Source organism: Myxocyprinus asiaticus, chromosome 47 (genome assembly GCF_019703515.2).
Source record: "Myxocyprinus asiaticus isolate MX2 ecotype Aquarium Trade chromosome 47, UBuf_Myxa_2, whole genome shotgun sequence".
NCBI lineage: Eukaryota > Metazoa > Chordata > Actinopteri > Cypriniformes > Catostomidae > Myxocyprinus > Myxocyprinus asiaticus.
The window spans coordinates 24,742,920-24,765,747 of NC_059390.1; the positions used below are offsets into that span (position 1 = coordinate 24,742,920).

The window sequence follows — 22,828 nt, forward strand, 5'->3', positions numbered from 1 at the left end:
AGGACAAACAACCCCATACAGTGTGACAACATGCCCCACTATAATGTCAATGTGTGTAACATGAGCTTTGTCTTTTTTCCTGGCCAGTGACGGTGGAAATGTTCAATACATTTTCTGTAGTTATGACTTTATATGCCCATTCAAAAATTGACCCAAAAATAAACCTAACCTGAAAAATGTTCACTGGAAATAAAAAAGTGTGGCAACTAGCCCCGGTCTCCACAATAGAGGTTGAGCTAAATTTATATGTTTGGCCATGATGTTTGTGTGAATCCTGGTAGGCTGTTCAGGATGACAGTTTTGTATTTCACATCTAATAATAGTTCTCTCTCTCTCTCTCTCTCTCTCTCTCTCTCTCTCTCTCTCTCTCTCTCTCTCTCTCCTGTCATAGATACTTCACAGTTTTTAACTGGTAAGTACTGAAACCAGCACTCTCTCTCTAATAAGTATTTCCAATGTAAATTAACTGTCCTGTTCCTAGCAGTTTATTTTTACTGTCGTTTTTGCCTAGTTGTGTGTGTTACATGTTTTCAACTGTGTGTTATTGGTTGAGACATTAGGAGGTGGTTATTAATTGGTGTCACTGTAATTTAAAGGGCATGTGTATGGAAAGAAGTTAACACAAGCCTTCAGCTGTTTTGATCTGGTTACAAAACAAATCATAGTGATATTTTATATGCTGTCAATTGTTAAACTCATGTTTACTCTTGAAGACTCATTTTACAGGCTACTGTTTTAATCATCATAACTTTATTTATTTTTTTAAGATTAAAATATTTATTGATTCATACATTGAAAACAGAAAAGCAAAACATATATAAACACAGAATCAACATTTACTCCCACTACCTCCCGTCCCCCTCCCCATCCCCAACCCCACCCCAACCCTCAACAAACACCCCTGTGGTCACACATGAGCACATACACACAAAAGAAAAACAAAAACAACACACAAAAAAACAAAATATAATAATCACACACATTAACTACTACCCCTCTCTCTCCACTGCTCCACTCCGAGAACCCTCCAAGAACACCAAGTATCTGCCCCATTTCCCAACAAACAAATCCAAATTCCCCAGTCTTCTATATGCCCCTTCTTCGAAAGCCGCCACCCTCCCCATTTCTGAGCACCACTCCTAAAATTGGGGTGCTCCAGCCGAATTCCAACCCCTTAAGATCACTTGGCTGGCGATCATAACACTGGTTAGGACCCAATGTTTTACGTGTTTATTCCCTATATTGATGACTGCACCATCGCCCTAAAATACAGAGTCTGGGGCACAGTGAAATTTGAGTTCCCAATATGTCACACATAAAACTCTGAACTCTCAACCAAAATTCTTGGATCTTAACACACCACCAAAAAACATGGGTTGTGTCTCCATCTTCTGATTGGCATCGCCAGCACGTGGGTGTGTCTTTGAGACCAAGTCTATACAATCTAGAGGGGGTCCAATAGAATCGATATAAAATCTTGAATTGCATAAGGCGAACCCTTGCATCTCTAGATGCAGACTTGACCTTCTTTAGAATCCTATACCACACTCCCTCTTCCAACACCAAGTTTAAATCTTTCTCCCATAATCTTTCGACAGAAGTTAAAGCTCCATCCCCCAGACTCTGAATTAGCAGGGAGTAATACACTGTTGCCTCATGACCTTTCCCAAAAGCAATAATCACATTCCCAGAGTATCTGCCACTTTAGGGGGGTGTATGCTACTCCCAAAGGTAGTGCAGAGCAGGTGGTGCAGCTGTAAATACCTAAAGAACTGAGATCTGGGAATCCCAAAATGTTGAACCAAATTTTCAAAGGATCTCAATACTCTTCTCTCATATAGGTCACCGAGTGTATTAACCTTCCTCACAATCCACTCTGTCCAGCAGAAAGGGGACTTATTAATACATAATTTTGGGTTCCGCCATATGCTCGAGGCAACATTTAAATAAATGTCCGAATTAAACACTCTGGACACTTTTGTCCATATCGAGTGCAAATACGAGATAACGGGGTGTAACTTAACTTCTCAGATTAGTTTGATAGAAAGGCTTTGTAATGGCGAAATAGGGGCAAGAACTTCCTGTTCAATACAAAACCAGGGAGGGTCTCTCTCAGGTGGAAGCGACCAATGTGCCAAATGTCTGAGACTGAATGTACAATAATAAAACTAAATCTTGGGTAGGCCTAGCCCACCTTTGTCAATCGGCCTATGCAACTTACTGAAATGTAATCTGGGACGTTTACCATTCCAAATGAAGGACTTCGCTGTGCTATCAGTTTGCTTGAAATAAGAGAGGGGGACATATATAGGGAGAGATTGTAGCAGGTAGTTAAATTTTGGAATACAATTCATTTTAAGAACATTAACCTTCCCAATCATAGATAAATTTAATGAAGCCCACCTGCCAACATCGCTCGAAATCCTTTTTATTAAAAGGACAAAATGAACTCTAACTAAATCAGACAAATTTGCTGGGAATAAAATACACAAATACTTAATGCCCTGTTTTGGCCACTGGAAGGCGCTCGGCTGAAAAGCTGTTACCGGGCAGTACGCTGTCAGAGCCAAAGCTTCGGATTTAGACCAATTAACACTGTATCCCAAGAATTTAGAAAAGGAATTAATAATTCTGTGGAGGCAAGGCATAGATCTAGTGGGGTCGGAGACGAATAAGAAAATATCATCTGCATAAAGCAAAAGCTTATGCACCACGCCTCCCGCCACCACCCCTGGAAAATCGTCCTCCTTTCTTGTCATGGCTGCTAATGGTTCCAGGGCAAGACAGAACAATAATGGGGAAAGAGGGCAACCCTGCCGGGTGCCCCTATCCAGAGTAAAATAATCTGAAATTAATCCATTTGTTTGTACCGCTGTTACTATAAAGTATAAAGTCTATAAAGTAACTTAATCCAACCAATAAAAGTATTCCTGAACCCATACATTTCCAAAATCTTAAAGAGATAATCCCATTCTATCATATCAAGCGCCTTTTCGGTGTCAAATGAGAGTCTGATCATTCGCCACTGACCACATAATTTTGATGAAACGCCTCATGTTAACAGAAGAGCTGTGGCCCCAAATAAACCCCACCTGATCTATATGTATAAGAGATGTCATAACTTTACTTAATCGGTTAGCCAAAATGTTTGATAATATTTTTACGTCTAGATGGATCATGGAGATTGGACGGTAACTCTTACACTCACTTGGATCTTTGTCCTTTTTAAGAATCAGACTGATCCAGGCTTGTGTCATGGTTGGCGGAAGCTTTCCATTCTTTAATGATTCCATATAAACTTCAAACAAAAGTGGAGCCAGTTCTGTAGAATAAAATCTAATTCAGCGGCAAAGCTGCCTGACCCCGGAGCCTTGCCTGTAGGCAAGGCCTTAATTACCTCACCAAGATCCTCCAAAGTTATCTCAGAATCAAGAAAAAAAATGTTGCTCAGTCGTCAGTTTAGGGAGTTCAAATGGTTCCACAAAGTTTCTAATATCTTCATCAGTAGACAAAGACATGGAACTATAGAGATCAAGATAGAATTCTTTAAAAGCATTATTAATAACAATGGCTGAGGTAAATATTTCACCACCAGCAGATTTCACTGAGGGAATGATAGAAAAAGACTCTCTCTGCTTTATATATCTATCCAAAAGCTTCCCTGCTTTGTCCCCCGACTCAAAGTATGACTGTCTTGCCCTGAATAGCCAAAATTCCACCTTCTGCAACAAAACAGTATTATATCTGTATTTCAATCGAGTCAATTCTCTGAGGCCATCAGACAACATTTGGTGCTTCAGCTCTGCCTTGGCAATTTTAATATTCCCTTCCAACTCCACGAGTTCTATCATCATAACTTTATTAACACATTAAATAATACTGAAAGATCAGTAGTATATAAACATTCAAATATGTGAAAATGTTTACAAATATATTAAGTTTTATGAAAGCTCTGATAACATTTGATGAAGTTTTATGACATTTGTAACTATTTTAATTTGCTTTGCAAAATTTGTTAAGCATTTGATCATATAATAATATTGGTAAATGTTACTGGTCACACATTGTTTTACAGTGTTCATGTTTTGGTGTAATTACAAAGTAATTGCTAAGTAATACTAATGTCCTACATATACTTACTACTTTCGTATAAGTGCTTGAACTGACATATTATTGTTATTATATTGTTATATAAAGAGTTACAGGTGATTTTATTCTGATTGCTATTCTGCAATTAAATTAATCAAAGGAGGGTCATCTTACTAACTTGATTAAAAAATATGAAAATGTTAATAAATATTTTATTAAATTTTTTATACAAAATCATTAAAAAACATTTACTTTTCTATAGGTAAAATCAAATAAAAATTCGTTCAAATTGTTGCACATTGAATCTGCTAAAAAGTGAACAGGCCAATTTATTGTTATACTTTTATTTCTTATACATAAAATGATAATTAATTTACACTTTATGATATACTACTAATTATTAATTTACTATTCACTTATTATGATGCTATTTACTATTATTACTACTTATTAGTACTACTATTATACTGTTTATTTTACTTTTACTATTTACTATTAATCTACTATGTATTGTTAACTTTCTATTATTAATTTACTATTATATACTATTATATTTTATTTATTATTAATTATTATGCTATAATAATATATAATTATTACTATTATTATTTCTTATACTGATATGTAAAACTAATTTACTAATTATGATATACTTATGATGATTCATTTACTAATATATACTATTGTATTTTTTTTATTACTAATTATAATACTATAATTATATACAATTATTATTTTTGTTTTTTATATGGATATGTATAATCAAGTTACAATTTATGATATACTATTGATTATTAATTTACTACAAATTTATTATTGTACTGTTTTCTACAATTACCACTTACACTATCATTATTATACCTACCATTTATTATTAATTTACTATGTATTACCTTTTTATTATTTATTTACTACTATACTTTTATTTAGAATTAATTTAATATTTATGATATACTAATGATTATTCATTTACTATAAATGTATTATTATACCATTTACTATTATTACTACTTATAATACTATTGCTATACTATTCATTATATTTTTAACTATTAATTTACCATGTATTACAAACTTTTTTATGATTCAATTACTATTATATACGATTAAATATATTATACTTTATTCTGTTTTTGTAATCTTTTCCAAGTTTGAGGGATTGATGACCATCAAATTTGAATCCCAGCAACATTCCTTCTAAAACAGCGTTGAAGGACAGGATTGGTGAGATAAACACAGTCGTTCATCTGAGGAGATACCTGTGGGGGATTTGTTGGACAAAGAACAACGTTTCAACACTAAACACTCACACAAAATAAATTCTGGATGTCACAGAGCTAAGGACACACAATTCCAGGGGACCATCTAAGGATTGTCCAAGTTGTCCAACCCTGTCCTTACCCTGTCCACTACTGAAAGCCATCTGAGTCCAAGGACCCATATAATGACATCATAAATGTAAAATCAAGCAGTGAATAAGAGTACATCATTGTACAGAAGAGACCCACAGTGGAATTAAACATCGTATATCAGAGGCGATTACTGTTGGATCTGAGAGTTTGGAGTCATGTCTCCATTCCTGAGGATTGGCTTTTCCAACTTTGAGATGGACCCTGGGCTTGCCTACCATGAGGAAGTGCTCAATCCATACTGCGCTGTATACATGAAAGAGGCAGTGGAGACGGGTAAGACACTATAGCTTCACTTTACACCCCCCCCCCCCACCCCCCCAAAACACACACACACACACACACACACACACACACACACACAAAAAAATATCTGGACAGCACTTAGAAAAATAAATAAATAAATAAATAAATAAATAAATAAATAAATAAATAAAAATTAAAAAAACAAGTGTGCGTGAACATCTGTCTGAACAGTTAATGACAACCTGCCAATGTTTTGCATGCCTGTGTGTGTGTGTGTGTGTGTGTCATAAGTGTCATTGTCAGTAAAGAGCAGGTATCTGTTTCTTTCCTATCAAGCACACCTTTCACGCATGATTCATGCAGCACATTTTTCTTGTTTATCACATGCACATCCCACCATTTCGATGAAGAACTTATACTATTTGTCACTTATTAGTCATTAGATCTCTGCCATTCAGCAGTAATGTATATGTGACTTTATGATAGCAGAAGGACAAGTGTGATTAGTTATCAAAATATGGAGATATTACTAAAGATTCTTACTATTTTCATATCATTCACAGCCAAAATATGCAGTAACTGTGGATTTCATCGATTTAGATTTTTTATTTTTTAAATGGGACTCATTAGATACAGTGGCCCAAAATGTATTAGATTATTAATATAGAACTATCAGTATTAGATGCTTAAGACACACTTTTATTGTGCTTCCATAAATCATATTTTTATTATTATTTTATGTATCTATATAAGTGTACTATGACAGGATATCTTCTACATGATATAATTCAAAACTTATTTTTGCTATTTTTTGTTTGTTTTTTTGCAGTTGAAATCCTATGATAGTAAATATATATATATATATATATATATATATATATATATATATATATATATATATATATATATAATAATAAAAATATGATTAATGGAAGTGCAGTATACACTTTATATTGACTATTACACTTTTACATATCTTGGGTCACTTATGACCCTATGCACTTTTTAAGAGCATAATTTAGCAATTACATAATAAATCTTTGTGTGTGTGTGTGTGTGTGTGTGTGTGTGTGTGCAGTTTTGGCATTTTATATATCACCATTCATAAGAGAATGGTTGAGGAATACTAAAGAGGTGGAGGGCATAACTTCCCAAAAAATAGATGAGGTAGAGCGGGTGAAATGAGGTATTCTTTTAATTGTTAAAATAAATGCCACTTGGTTTAACATTTTGTTATCTAATGCAGTGACATTCATACATTATTTAATATGGCTTAATAGTCCAAATGCTTTAAGGGGCCACAATTCTACAAAATTATTTTACACATTTTATTTGCTTGCACTAACCTGAGTATCTATAAATGTGTGGGTGTAAATCGGAAAGAACTGATAATGATTACATAGATTCAATGATAAGCGTTTGAACTCACTATGAACATACTTTAGATTTAATTGAACACACTTGTGCACTCATAGACATGAAAGCTTAATTTTTCTGACACGAGGAGTTCCCAGCAAGCACTTGGTTTCATTCTTTGTAACTGACCACAACCACAATTACCTGTCAAACTCTAAAGAGCCAAGTCAGTCTCAAACCTCTTGCATGCTTATAACTTCAGCACTGTCAAATAGACCACACCATTTATGTTTTATCAATGTTGGATGTAAAATCACACATTAAAGTCAACAAGCATTCACAATTCATTTTACATAATTGATGAGACAAAAAAAGTAGGGTGGAACTTGAATTAATCCACTGAGAATTGATTGGATCATGAAAAGTGGGCATTGCATACCAGAAAGGAGCAAGGTGGTTCGAAGGGAGGGGATGAAAAATAAAAGGGTGTCACATATTCCCTGTTTTTGTGTTGACTTTTATGTTGAAATTCTTGTTTAGTTCCTGTTTCCTGTTAGTTTGTAGTCCTTTTGTAGTTTTATTTTATGATTGGTTTTCCCCTGATTGTTTTTCCCAGGTGTTCCTTATTTCCTTGTTTGCCCATGTGTATTTAAGCCCTTGTTTTCCCCTGGTTTCTTTGTCAGTCTTCACATGTGTTGTCATGTTCTGTGCTTGGTTTCCCATATATATATATATATATATATATATATATATATATATATATATATATATATATTTTTTCTATTCCTACTCTCTATTCTATTCTGAGTTACTTTGTTTATTTTTGGTTTCCATTAAAAGCTGCATTTAGATCCTCATTCCACATCTGTGCCTTGTTACAAAGGGCTTGTAATTACATTTTGACAAAAGATTAGGAAGAGGAACATTCATTCTTTTGGAATAATGAAATAAGAAATCGTGCACAATAACATTTGGATTCTGTACTAGGAAAGTAAATAGGGTCATATCCCTGTTGACTTTAAATGTGAATTGCGTCATTTCTGCACCACTTTTTGGCACAATTTCTGACCAAATGGAATTTCAAAAATAACTAGATATCTAGTTTGTCTTGACAAACTTTGATGTTGGCTTGACGAATTCTTGTCTGATAGATTGATGACTGTTTTCAAACTGGCTACCCAAAAACTCCCTCCTCTGACACTAGTCGGCTAAATAGATAATCTCTCCCCAACAGATGATCTCACAAACAGTGGGTTGACTTTTCTTTAGCAAAGCACAGTCACGGTATTGTCTCGTCGACCTTCTCGGGAGGGCGTATGTAAACGCGTTCTGCGGGAGACGCTGATGTAAACATAGAGAGTGTGCGCAACTGCTAAACCTGTCCGTGTAGCGCATGATCATCGAGTGGAAACGTTCTGCTCTCACTTGCATTTTAAGGACCTACTGAACTAAAATATTTTTCTAACTATTTTTCTTCAAATGTGTTCTGGTGAAGAAAGAAAGTCATACACACCTGGAATATCATGAGGGTGAGTAAATAATGAGAGAATTTTCATTTTTGGGTGAACTATCCCTTTAAGAGGAACGGCACACCCAACGAGACTTTTCCCCTCTTGTATTCGCACGAACAAAAGAAACCCCTGTAGTGACGTCATCTAGTGTTGACCATTTTATTTCAAAGTCTGTTTGCACATGTTATTCAAAAGCAGCAACAACAACACAATCAGTAACACCGACAGAGGACGCCAGGATCGGAGCTCCAGTTTTTTAGGGCTGTTTTACACAAACTAGACTTGACCACTTGACTTGGAAAACATGGCCAGCTGCCTTGCCGCCTTATTAGTTAATGGCTTAAACGATAGCGTTTATGAATGAATGGAACTCTTTAAGGAAACTTGTCTCAGAACAGTTTGAAAAGCACTTTATTTTCATCCTACCTCCTTATACACCCTCTGAAGGCAGCATTTTACAGTTTTCAGACACAGCCTGTGTCTTCAGGTTACAGTCTTTACACTGGACGAGTAGCTGTGTGTCCGGTGTCCCTGAAGCTGAAGTGAGAGGAGAGATGAGGCAGTCTTTAACCAAGCAGCACATACTGAACTCAGTGAAAACATTTTGGAAATGCACTTTAAACCTATCAACACGATCTTTTACAATAAAGGCTTTTATGACTCAACAAAAAATACTGTACTGAACTACCCCCTCATTTACTTAAAAAAAGACATCTTGATGCAAGTTAACCACGTAGTAACAGGCTTTCCTCATGTAAATTAAACTTCATGATGGTTAAAGTTTATATAAGATTTAATTTACCTACTCTCGATATACGTACATCTTATTATTTATGTCCATTTTCCCAAGAAAAAACAATGCAGTAATCCAGAAATGACTTTACTTTCCGTATAGTCAAAGAGTACAGATGCAATGAAAACTCATAGCGTCTCCCACTCCCGTTAAAGTCACGCAGCAGCTCTGCTCACCCCTCACACAAACATGTGAAACAGGTGATGTTCTTTGGATAAATTGTTGGTTTTATTTTATTTCTGTTAAGGGAATTGGAAAATATGCACAGTCTTCTAAATAGCAGGCTAGCAGCTACAAGTTGTTTACTAATGCAGGCTCCTCGCGCTTCTCATTTCTTTGTGCGTCAAACAGGCTGCAGCACCTCTCACAGTCCCTCTTCTGTGGGTAAAAGTACCTACCCCTTTAAGTCTAAAGTCCCTCTTAATGGCTAAAAGGAACCATAGTTCCTTATTAGCAAAAATGACAAAAAGTACTAGTTCCAGGGAAAAGTATGTAAAACGGGCTTTAGTTCCTACCGTGGGAAAGGGCCTATAATGTGTCTTAAAGACCTTATTCACGCTAGCGCCATCTTTGATTTTTAATGGGAATGACAATGAGGCTGTGAGGGATGGGATAGTCTTACAGTCTCTTCAATGGGCTGAACTCCAGTTTTAAGTGTTTTTGGATCATTTCGTGGACAAAATATTGATAAAATATCTGTCCAAGAACATTCAGTATACAAAGAACTCCAGACAACAAGAGCTGTGGAAAACCAGATGTAATCTAGGCACTTTATACAGCTTTATACCTTTCATGCCATTGAAGAGACTGTAAGTCTATCCCTCACAACCTCGTTGTCATTCCCATGAAAAATCAAAGATGGCGCTAGCGTGAATAAAGTCTATTAGAGTACTGGAACTCCTGGAAACAACATCTCAACTTCTTGTGTTATCATGTTGTCCCCAAACTCATGCCAGTTGTTGTGCCAGTGTTGGTGTGTCAGGATGGTTAGGATTGCTCACAAACAGAGCAATATTCGAAAGCACCACAAAGCCACAATGTTTACATTCTTCAGGGAAATCAACCAGCAAATGGCTTACTTAAAATTGTCTTTGCATATTAAGCTAGGATACGAGAAGGTATTTTCACATCTAAACCTTTATCTAGGGGAAAGTGTTGACATTTTTATTTTTTTAATACATTTTTTTTATCCTCTTTTCTCCCATTTTGGAATACCCAATTCCCACTACTTAGTAGGTCCTCATGGTGGTGCAGTTACTCACCTCAATTCGGGTGGCGGAGGACAAATCTCAGTTGCCTCCGCTTCTGAGACCATTAATCCGCGCATCTTATCATGTGGCTCAATGTGCATGACACCGCAGAGACTCACAGCACGGGAGGCTCATGCTACTCTCTGCAAGACAATCACAACTTACCACGCACCACATTGAGAGCGAGAACCACTAATCGTGACCACGAGGAGGTTACCCCATGTGACGCTACCCTCCCTAGCAACTGGGCCAATTTGGTTGCTTAGGAGACCTGGCTGGAGTCACTCAGCACACCCTGGATTCGAACTCACGACTCCAGGGGTGGCAGTCAGCGTCAATACTTGCTGAGCTACCCAGGCCCCAAGTGTTGACATTTTATCAAAATGCTCCACTTTCAAGGTTCTGTATTTGTTTCCCTGCATGAAAAAGCCATCAGATTACAATCAAACAGTACCTGCATTGTGTCATTAAAGTAGCATTAGTTTCAGAGGTTGTAAAAACAGTTAGAATGTTGTAAAACACATTGTGAATTGTTTTACTCACATTGGTACTTTAGGAGGTGAAAATCAATCAGGTTCTTAGTGCCATGTAGCTAATTTAATTTGGTGGCATATCTGTGTTTGTTTTTGTGTGTGCGGGTCTATAGAAAAGGGTCAGTTGTACAAGCAGAAGCGGCCCACCATGTATCCCCCCTGGAGCAGCACGTTTGACGCTCACGTCCACAGGGGACGAGTGATGCATGTGGTGGTCAAGGACAAGACGGCAGAGCTGAAGACCGAGGCCACAGTCCAGCTCGACACCCTCGCCTCACGCTGCAAGAAAGAGAATGGCAAACTGGAGATCTGGGTGAGAAATTGTGTGTGTATGTTTGCGTCAAAATTTTACATGATTGTATTTAATTGTGTGCATGAGAATACTTTACATTCTGGATAACCTACTTCGTGTGTTTGGTTACATTTTTATCTAAAATATTAACTATTGATTGTATATTATTTTAGGGTATAATTTGATAATTTAAGATATTGTTTTTCTCCTCTTTTCTCCCCAATTTGGAAAGCCCAATTCCCAATGCACTCTAAGTCCTCGTGGTGGCGTAGTGGCTCACCTCAATTCAGGTGGCAGAGGACGAATCTCAGTTGCCTCCGCATCTGAGACCGTCAATCCATGCATCTTATCATGTGGCTTGTTGTGCGCGTTACCGCAGAGACATAGCATGTGTGGAGTCTTCACGCTATTCTCTGCAGCATCCACGTACAACTCACCACACGCCCCACTGAGAGCGAGAACCACATTATAGCGACCACAAGGAGGTTACCCCATGTGACTCTACCCTCCTTAGCAACCAGGCCAATTTGGTTGCTTAGGACACCTGGCTGGAGTCACTCAGCACGCCCTGGATTTGAACTCGCAACTCCAGGGGTGGTAGTCAGCATCTTTACTCGCTGAGCTACCCAGGCCCCCTGCAATTTAAGATATTTTTGTGTATTACAGGTTGAACTGAAACCACAGGGTCGGTTACTGATGGAAGCACGCTATTTTTTGGAAAGAAGTGGTGAGTGTCTCCTAAATTCAGACACACACATAAGTAAATCATTTTTCACCCCAAAAATAAAATAAATAACAAGCTTATTTACTAATAAAATTAATAAAATTTAAAAAATACAAATACAAATAGAAGTCATAATAATAGATTAATTTTCATGAATATACAGTAATGTCACAATGCAAAATGAATGCTCAAAATCTTAAAACAAAAATAAAATAAAATAAAATAAAAGTGGTTAAAGATGGATGAATGAATTGGAAATCAAATAATAATAAAGTTAATACAAAGTAATAAAACATTTAAACTAATCAAATTTAAATTAAAAATTAATAATAAAAAAATCCTTATAAAATTAAAAATAAAATGAATACAAACATATAAAAAATAAAAATATAATTTATATAATATTAAAATAAATACAAATAGAATAAATAATAATATATTGTCATGAAAATAGTCACAATGCAATATTAATAATCAAAATCCTAAAACAAAAAATGAAATAAAATGAATATAAAATAATAATATTATTAATAAAAAAAGAGAATATAATAAAAAGTACAAATAAAATGTATATACAATTATTTAAAAAAAATAGAATACATAATAATAGTTTTTTTCATGAAAATAATGTCACACTGCAATATCAATTATCAAAATATTAAAACAAAAATCAAACTGAATATTTATGGTCTAAAAAGTAGGCAAAATTCTCTTTTTGCATAATAAAAGTTTTGGGGTGAAAAATGACGGACATTTTTTTTCATGCGATTCAGCCATTTGCACTTTAACACTATTAATAGTTCATATAAATTCATCAATTTATTTCTCTTAACATTGCATTTGTCTTTCTGCTCAGTGAAGCTGGTAAAATGGTGAAATGCAGTCCATGCAGAAATCATTTATTTAAAAAAGTAAATTCACATGTAGATCATTTCTGTACAGACTGCATAAATGCCAAGTTCAAAAGTAATTCTTGCACTTACACACACGCTTTTTAGACGCTGCGGGTCATGGTGAAGGTGATGGAGAGAGTGAACGGGAAAAAGATGGGGTGTTCGCTCTGCATCACAGACGTGGAGCCATCAAACAGGCCAAAGTTCATGTGGTCAAATGTCACGAGTTCACTGCCACCTTTTTCCCTCAGCCTACGTTCTGTTCCGTCTGCAAGGAGTTTGTCTGGTATGTCCACACTCCAGAGTCCATGCCAGGATGAAATATGGGGGGGGGGGCATGTGGAATTTCAGAGGGGGCCACATTTTAAGAATGAACTCCCCCCACCCATGGCAACCAACAACGCACAATGCTTTTCACTGGGCAAACAAAGTGCATATAAATGCATATAGATATACAGTATCTGTTCCTCCGCACCCTTAAATTATCTATTTAAAGCAGACTCTTTGATAGCTAAACTGTATGATCATTTAATATCATTATACAATCGTCAGAGAGAGAAGGAAAAATGTCAATAACTTGCTTCCGTGCATGAAAATCATCTGTATATTGGCTCCTCATCCTCGTCTCCTCTTCATCTCTGACACCCAAGCCTTTTGCAATACAGTTTTGCAGGGAGTCAAAATTCAAAAGCACCATATAACTAGCTCATCTAATCCTCCACAGCAGTCAGTTCAGTTCACCAAATCATACCCACATATCAGACTAACCAGAAATAAAGCTATGCAACTGCTATGACCTATAGTCCTTAACACAGATTTTCTAATGTATTCCTAATGTTACTTGAACATGAATTCCATGCATCCCACCTTTAGAGTCTCCACAAATTCGTTGTAAAAGTCGTTACGTTCACCTCGTATCTATTGAAATCAGAAATTATCCACTATGACAGTATCATGATTTTTCCTTTCTGAGTGAAAAGGTCTTTTATATCATATTTTTGGCGGCCTTTGGACAGCAATTCCCTTTAAGCTCTGAAATTAACGTCGCCTTTTTTCCCTCGTAACAAAGACGAACAGTTAATAGGCTATTGGTAATTTTATTTGAATATTCTTTTTTCTCCCCATCTGTTAAAATAGACTAAAATAAAATGAGATAAATAAACGTTAAAAATTAGGAAACTCAAAGACAAAGAGAATTGATTCTTTGTGCATTTTAGGCAAAATATAGTTAAATATAATTTACTTACACGACTTCAGCTGGTGTGAACTTCGCTAAAAAGTGATAAAGAGCTCAAGTTCAAATACTCAATGTTCTTGTTTTTAGGAGAAAGAAACTGCATGTCAGTGTATGAAGACTGTATGAGCATGGGGCACATCTTATTTTGTGATTTAATTATCTTTGTTTATCTTTTGATTATCCCTTTGTACTGTACGGTGCTATTATCATCCATTCTTGTTTGGAATAATGTACAGATTTTAGTGTTTCGGAAGGAAACTGGTACTTTAATTCACCAAAGTGGAATTCATCTGATCACAAAGTATAGTCAGGACATCACTGATGTAAAAAACAGCACCATCACTATTTGAAAAAAGTAATTTTTGATCAAATCTAGACAGGCCCCATTTCCAGCAGCCATCACTCCAACACCTTATCCTTGAGTAATCATGCTAAATTGCTAATTTGGTACTAGAAAATCACTTGCCATTATATCAAACACAGTTGAAAGTTATTTGGTTCATTAAATGAAGCTTAACATTGTCTTTGTGTTTGTTTTTGAGTTGCCACAGTATGCAATAGACTGGCATGTCTTAAGGTCAATATTAGATAAAAAATGGCAAAAAAGAAACAGCTTTCTCTAGAAACTCATCAGTCAATCATTGTTTTGAGGAATGAAGGCTATACAATGCTTGAAAAAGATTTCATACAAAGGTGTACACTACAGTCTTCAAAGACAAAGGACAACTGGCTCTAACAAGGACAGAAAGAGATGTGGAAGGCCCAGATGTACAACTAAACAAGAGGATAAGTTCATCAGAGTCTCTAGATTGAGAAATAGACGCCTCACATGTCCTCAGCTGACAGCTTCATTGAATTCTACCCGCTCAACACCAGTTTCATGTACAACAGTAAAGAGAAGACTCAGGGGTGCAGGTCTTATGGAAAGAGTTGCAAGGAAAAAGCCACTTTTGAAACAGAAAAACAAATAGAAAAGGTTAGAGTGGGCAAAGAAACAGACATTGGACAACAGATAATTGGAAAAGAGTGTTATGGATCTTAACCCCATTGAGCTTTTGTGGGATCAGGTAGACTGTAAGGTGTGTGAGAAGTGCCCGACAGGACAGCCACATCTATGGCAAGTGCTACAGGAAGTGTGGGGTGAAATGTCACCTGAGCATCTGGACAAACTGACAACTAGAATGCCAAGGATCTGCAAATTGCTGCACATGGAGTACACTTTGAAGTAGTTTAAGAAGTTCTGAAAAAAAAAATTCAAATTGTAATAGTAATTTTCCTGTTATTAATGTCCTGAATGCCACTTTGGTGAAAAAAAGTACACATATCTTTCCATAAGATCAAAGTCTGTACATTATTCCAAATGTTTGGCTGCCAGTGTATATATATATATATATATATATATATATATATATATATATATATATATATATATTATAATAATATATTATATTATGATATATAATATATTATAATTCCATTTTTGAATAAATCAATAAAAAAATGTTAACTGAGTTCAACTGGAATCAATATTAATATATGTAGTAACATATAGTAACATCATGAAACATATTAGTGAATATTTTATCTATTTAACACATGCATGAAACAGTGAATATTTTCTCATGGTCTCTTCTCCTGCTCCAGGGGCCTGAATAAACAGGGATATCAGTGTCGACGTAAGTGCTTCTTCACATCTTCATTGTTGTTGCAGTTCCTTAAAAGTTCCTAAAAGAGTTTCCATTGAACCAGCATGAGAACACTGCCCACTCACTTCTCTTTTTTTTTTTTTTTTTCAGAATGTAACGCTGCAATCCATAAAAAGTGTATTGACAAAGTAATCGCCAAATGCACAGGTTCGGCGATAAACAGTAAAGAAACCATGGTAACTACATTTACTGTAATACCTTCAACTGTTTCTGTGTATTTTGTTTGTTCTTTTGGGAAAATTTCATGAAATCTCTCAAACATTTCTGAAAGAAAGAAAGAATATTTTTCGACAAAACAATTTTTTTTTGTTTTTTTTTTTGCCATTTTGGCATTATTCTCATTACAATTTGAAACAATTATTATTACACATTATATTATAGTATTATATTTTTTACTGCCATTTTTTTTATTTATGGTGATTTAAATGTAAATTATTGTTTTACAGTATTTTTTACTGTAATTGTGTAAACAATGGGCCTAACTGTATTGCAGTAATAAAAATATATTAAGATTCACCATTTAGAATAACAGGAATTTTTTCCTGTATAATCTAAACTCCTCAGTTAATATTATGGGCCTTTGGTGCCCTTGTTAATACCAAGGGACCTTTGGACTGCTTGGGCATCTGTAATCTAGTATGGCTCCAGCAAAGCTTTAGTAAGGTTCAGAGGAAAGTATATTAATAAAGACTAAAGAAAATGAATCATCTGTTTGTCTCAGATTCCTTCCTCTTGTTGTATGTGTCAGATGGCACTATAAAGTGCCACTTCTGTGTGTGTCTAACTGATTCACAGTGACAATGATTAATGATGTTTTGGACATATGACACTGCACCAGTGTTTGTGTGTTTTAAAATGACATCAGCACTAAATATGTATATGTGTGTATTTCAGATCCACAAAGAGCGCTTTAAGATTGACATGCCTCACAGATTTAAGGTGTATAACTACAAGAGTCCGACGTTCTGTGAGCACTGTGGGACTTTGTTGTGGGGTATCGCTCGGCAGGGCCTTAAATGTGAAGGTGATCTACATGAACTATAAATGCCAACTATGAACATCTATGACAAGCTATTGATTACCACAGAATGTATTTTTTTTGACATCCCTGATTCTGTTAAAAAAAAAAAAAAAAAAATTCTCAAAAATGCTCGACTATGTGAAGTCGATGGGGCAAGGCATTGCACCCGGGATAAATGTTAAAATACACACTCTTTCATGCATATATTTAGTGTGATAAAATCACTTAGTAATATTGTTCATCCACCTAGAAATGTAGTCACACCTCTAAAGGGCAACTTAGACAATATTACAGCTCGAAACATAGCTGCAAGCAGCAATGATGGGGCCATGACAAGCTCATAACCCTTACAAAAACAAGCAAGTCTGGCAAACTTGCTGCAAATGCATCACTCATTATTTTCATATGCAAATGAGCTTTGAGCCAAACTCTTCATTGTCGCCAGAGGTTTGCTGCAAGTTCACCACTACCGGTGGAGAGCTGCAAATTCTGGCAAACATTTGCGGTGAATCGCAAGCTCATTTGCATGTGAAAATAATGAGTGGAAAAGTTGCAGCAAGTTTGTCAGAACTCTTGATTTTTTGTAAGAGTAAGACTAGGCTGGGTGGGGTTCACAAATATGAACATAGCTAAAGATACATACTGCAATGGGAGTCAGCTGCCTGCTAAGATAGCATACGCTACAGTTAGCATGCTAACCGATTAGCATGCTAAGCTTGCATATTCTGCTAGGAGAATATGAACATTTTAGTCATATATAAATGACTATTCAATTCCATTTGTTGCCGGCTTCATTAAAAAAAAAAAAAAAACAGATCGGAGTATGGCCACTGTTAACACACATTTATATATGGAAGAATGAATGAGAATAAGAGCACTTTAACAAAAATACAAGCTTTACATTTGCCCTTAGCAACGAAGTACATACAAAGTTAGGCTTTATCCCAAATTTGGTGAGAATTGGCCACAAGGTGGCGCTATAATAAGCTAATTTTCATTTATTGCTAATAACTTCAGAACTGTAAGGGCTAGAATAAATAGCCATCAGTGCCCTCAAATCATTTGGTCATGTGGATTTCAATTTCTGAAAGAAATTTTTTGAGTCACTTTGATTTTTTTAATCACCTACTTCGAACTCATCCTAGGCTGTTTTTACCATTAGAATGAAATGTGGTATACATCATCTACAGATCCTCCTGACAAAAAGTTGTTAAAATAAAATAAAAAAATTATTCATTCAATCGTTTATCAGATATGAAACTACTTGTGCATTAATTGAAACGGGTTGCATTACCTACTGTTTTTACAAACTGAGGTCAAACATTTTTCTGTGGTAATCAACAAAGTTGCTGTTAATATAGGTTAACCTGTATTAAATTATTTACATTTAGAAATATTTACTTTCTTTTTAGCCTTTTTAATTCAGTAGTGTTTGACTCTATTGGGCTTTGTTTTTAATGTGTTCTCTTTGCAGAGTGTGGCATGAACGTTCACCATAAATGTCAGAAAAAAGTAGCTAACCTTTGTGGTGTCAACCAGAAGCTAATGGCAGAGGCTCTGGCTATGATTGAGAGCACTCAACAGGTCAGAGGGCACACACATCTGCTGAACCACAAATGCTACACAGCTAGACACAGTTATATAACAAATTCTGCACCAGCATTCAGTTTATTTACAACTAGTTTACTAAATGTAGCCTGTGCTTATTAGTAAGACAGTACAAATGAGTGCTGCATAACGTAGGGTGACCATACGTCCTCTTTTTCCCAGACATGTCCTCTTTTTCGGACCTTAAAAAAGTGTCCGGCTGGGATTTCTAAATTTGCGAAAATGTCCGGGATTCGGCTTTAGTTGCATTATGATGTGCATTTGTTCTAATACTTCATTGTGTGCGCGCATATTTCATTGCTTTAACCCCTCTTTGTAAGTCCCACCTTTTCGCACACCAATTAATCGATTATAAGAGGCTTGCAGCAACTATTGGCCAAATTCCTGCCTGTCAATCTCTCCGCGAACGCGTGAAGCGCTGTTGTGTTCGGCATCAAACAGTTGCTTGACAGTAGCAGCAAATGACAGATGAGTGGAAACATTGCCCAAACGAAAGTGCAAATTTACAGAAGATTTGCACAAAAAATTCCCATGCTTTCGTCCAGGTCGAGATCCGTGGGAGCAGAATGTATGACACTTATGTGTCAGTTGCTAATAAAGGTGCAAGTCATTTAGAAGCACACATTAGCTCTACAAAGCATAAAGGGTCAGCAAAAGGTGTAAGTTCATCAGGTAAATTAACAGACTACTTTTTGCGACCAGGTAAAATTGTTATCACATTGTTTCATTTTCCATGGCCATTCAAAATATTAATAATAGTAAATGAAGGTACACTCATGGCATCAACTATTTTATTTTAGTACATGGACATTCAAAGGAATGTTGGACATTTTTATTTATTTATATATATTTATGTTATGCTAATAGAGTGTCTTTTTCACTGTATTAAAGTTTGCATTCATAGTAACACTGTTTTGAACCCTATTATTCCACCCCACCACAATCACAATCACAAAAAAAAAAAGGTGTCCTCTTTTTGGAAAACCAGAATATGGTCACCCTGACATAAGGCCCAAAATATCCGCAAAGAATGTGAACGCAAATACTTCGTCGTTGTGTTCCAAAATCCCTTACAAAAATCGAGAGTTCATTGCAAATTAGCCGCAAACTTGTCGCATGTTGCCCTTGAGTTCTGAGGCTTGTTAGCACCACAGTAATGCAAGAACGTGCATTAAGTATGTACAGTACAATGGGATGGGGGTTTGCAATGTGTTGGCCATACATTCACATCTGCATTTGTGCACTTGCATAAAGTATGTTTAAGGCCTAACTGAACGTATTTCGTAGCAACACTGCACAACACAACAAAGAAGCCTAAATGTATGTAGCATACATTATGTGGTACAGACTGTGTAATAGGATGTGGATTAAAAATGTGATTGTGTTTCTGTCCATCTCAGGCTAGGAGCTCCAGGGATAGTGAGATCATTGGTCATGAGGGGCCGGTTGGCATAGGCCAGGCAGAGGTCATCCGAGAGCCCTCTGCCCACATACCGATTTCTCCACTCACACCTGCACCAGCAGTACCATGCAAAGGTATGCCATATACCTAAATGACAAACACTCACACACTTAAGAACATATTCAACCTGGTCTCAGTGCATACCTACATATTTGCAAAATTATTTTTACGTGGCTTGTTGTATGTATCGCAGCAATTTCCTGGTGAAATGAACACTAGAGGCACTGCAACATTGACTTTCATTCCACTTCACACAAATCATGAGTAAAATGGCAGAGTATGGGTTCATAAACACTTACTGTACTTTTCACCCTTTTCCTCACACAATGCTATCTTATGACATTTAAACATTTTAATTTTAATGCATGAATGAAGTGATACATTTTAACATTTGCATTTTATAACCAACTACATTTACAAGCTTATTTGAGCACAACCAAATTTTGCGGTAGTTCAACTGATAGAGCACTGCACTTGGTTGCTCGCTAGAGCATTAACCTTAAAGCTACACTATGTACGTTTTTTTTGTTAGAAATGAACAAATTTTAATTAATGAGCAAGTACACCAACAATCCATTTTCCAAACCATATAATAATTATTTATTTTTAGAGCTGTCAGGACAGATTTGGCGGGAAATTGCATACTTCCGTTGTCAGTGCATGTTTACATCATGTCCGTAAATAAAGAAAAGAAGGTCTGGAGCTACTACAGTGCGTGTATATGTGCGGTGATAGGTGTGCAGTGCTGTGAAAAAGCACTATTTTTGTGTATTTTTCATTCTAAATTGTTTTAGATCTTCAAACTAGATACAACATAAAACAAAGGCAACCTGAGTAAACACAAAATACAGTTTTCAAAAATATATATATTTTTTATTGAAGCAAAAAAGTTATCCAACACATATATCACCTATGTGAAAAACTAACTGCCCCCTTAAACTTAATAGCTGTTTGTGCCACCTTTAGCAGCAACAACTGCAACCAAACGCTCCTGATAACTGGAGATCAGTCTTTCACAAAGCTGTGGTGGAATTTTGGCCCACTCTTCTTTGCAGAACTGCTTTAGTTCAGCCACACTGGAGAGTTTTTGAGCGTGAACAAGTCAAGTCAGGACTTTGACTAGGCCACTCCAAAACGTTTTGCTTCTTTTAAGCCATTCAGAGGTGGACTTACTCCTAAGCTTTGGATCATTGTCTTGCTGCATAATCCAGTTGCGCTTGAACTTCAACTCATGGACTGCAGGCCGGACGTTCTCCTTTAGGATATTCTGGTAGAGAATAGGCTTCATGATTCCCTCAATTATTGCAAGTCACCCTGACCCTGGAGCAGCAAAGCATCCCCACACCATCACACTACCACCACCATGCTTGACCATAGGTATGATGTTTTTTTTTTGGTGGAATTCTGTGTTTGATTTACACCAGATGTAACGGGACTCCTGTCTTCCAAACAGTTCCACTTTCAACTCATCAGTCCACAGAACATTCTCCCAAAATGTTTGAGAGTCATCAAGGTGTGTTTTGGCAAAAGTCAGACAAGTCTTAATGTTCTTCTGGTTTAGCAATGATTTTTGCCCTCACCTCACATGGATGCCATTTTTGGACAGTGTCCATCTGGTAGTGGAGTCATGGACAGTAACCTTAATTGATGTGAGAGAGGCCTGCAGTTCCTTGGGTGTTGTCCTTGGCTTTTTTGTGACTTCCTGGATGAGTCGTCGCTGTGCACTTGGAGGAATTTTGGAAGGTCGGCCACTTCTGGGAAGGTTCACTACTGTGCTAAGTTTTCTCCATTTGGAGATAATGGCTCTCATTAGCCAACTTCATGCTGCTCAACAAGTTCTATTTAGGTGTTTATTTGATTGAACAGGGCTGGCAGTAATCAGGCTTGTTTGTGTCTAGTCCAGCTGAACCCCATTATGAATGCAGTTTCATAGATTTGGGATTTAGTAACTAAGGGGGCAAATACTTTTTCACAAAGGCCCAGTGTTTTGCTTCAATAAATAACATTATCATTTAAAAACTGTATTTTGTGTTTACTCAGATTGCAATTGTTTTACATTAGATTTTGTTTTAATTTTTTAAACAACTTAGAATGAGATATACACAAAAACAGAAAAAAAATAGTAAATACTTTTTCACAGCACTGTAGTAGTTTGAAGCTGATAGCTTGTAGCCACAAAAAATGAGCGACATTGACCATGGATCATTAAAAAAGGCAACCCTCTGGGGAATCACCCGTTTTCAAAATAAAGAAATCTTGAACCGAAAAGAGTCTGCAAGCAAAAAAGGAAAGCAACAGAGCCTGTAACAGAACACAAAACAACATCGGATTGGCTTTTCAGAGGTGGCAACAACTCAGAGATCTTAAAGGATTTAAAACCTACCCAGAGTTGGAGTTTTTCTTGCTCGACAGGTAAGATATTTTATTGGACCATTAGTTAGCCAGGTAGCTCTCTTAGTGCTGTAGTTTGTTAGATAGTGTTAGCCACTCTAATGGGGCATTTTATTATGGATTGTGGTACTGTAGTGCTTTCCATTTCATTTTTGAGGAAGGACAATGGAAAAAATATAATAACTGTATGCTCATGCTGGTAACCATGCCAATTTCTAAACCAGTTACTACTTTGGTCTATTTGCCTGCTAGCCAAGTTATAATTTCCATCTTTTGACTTTATCTGATATGACTAGCAATCGTTATG

At 36.2% G+C, this 22,828-nt stretch overlaps 1 protein-coding gene across 1 annotated transcript in view; it reads left to right on the forward strand.

Moving 5' to 3' along the window:
* The window catches only part of LOC127436859 (protein kinase C theta type-like), a 35,778-nt gene that overhangs the window by 6,403 nt on the left and 6,547 nt on the right, over window positions 1-22,828 (forward strand). Inside the window, exons 2-11 of the mRNA XM_051691308.1 lie at window positions 392-412; window positions 5,240-5,774; window positions 11,301-11,500; window positions 12,146-12,206; window positions 13,202-13,382; window positions 15,978-16,009; window positions 16,130-16,215; window positions 16,934-17,063; window positions 18,535-18,644; window positions 20,069-20,204. Of these exons, the coding sequence (XP_051547268.1) occupies window positions 5,657-5,774; window positions 11,301-11,500; window positions 12,146-12,206; window positions 13,202-13,382; window positions 15,978-16,009; window positions 16,130-16,215; window positions 16,934-17,063; window positions 18,535-18,644; window positions 20,069-20,204 (1,054 nt within the window). The 5' untranslated portion in view covers window positions 392-412; window positions 5,240-5,656. The remainder of the gene's footprint in view (window positions 1-391; window positions 413-5,239; window positions 5,775-11,300; window positions 11,501-12,145; window positions 12,207-13,201; window positions 13,383-15,977; window positions 16,010-16,129; window positions 16,216-16,933; window positions 17,064-18,534; window positions 18,645-20,068; window positions 20,205-22,828) is intronic.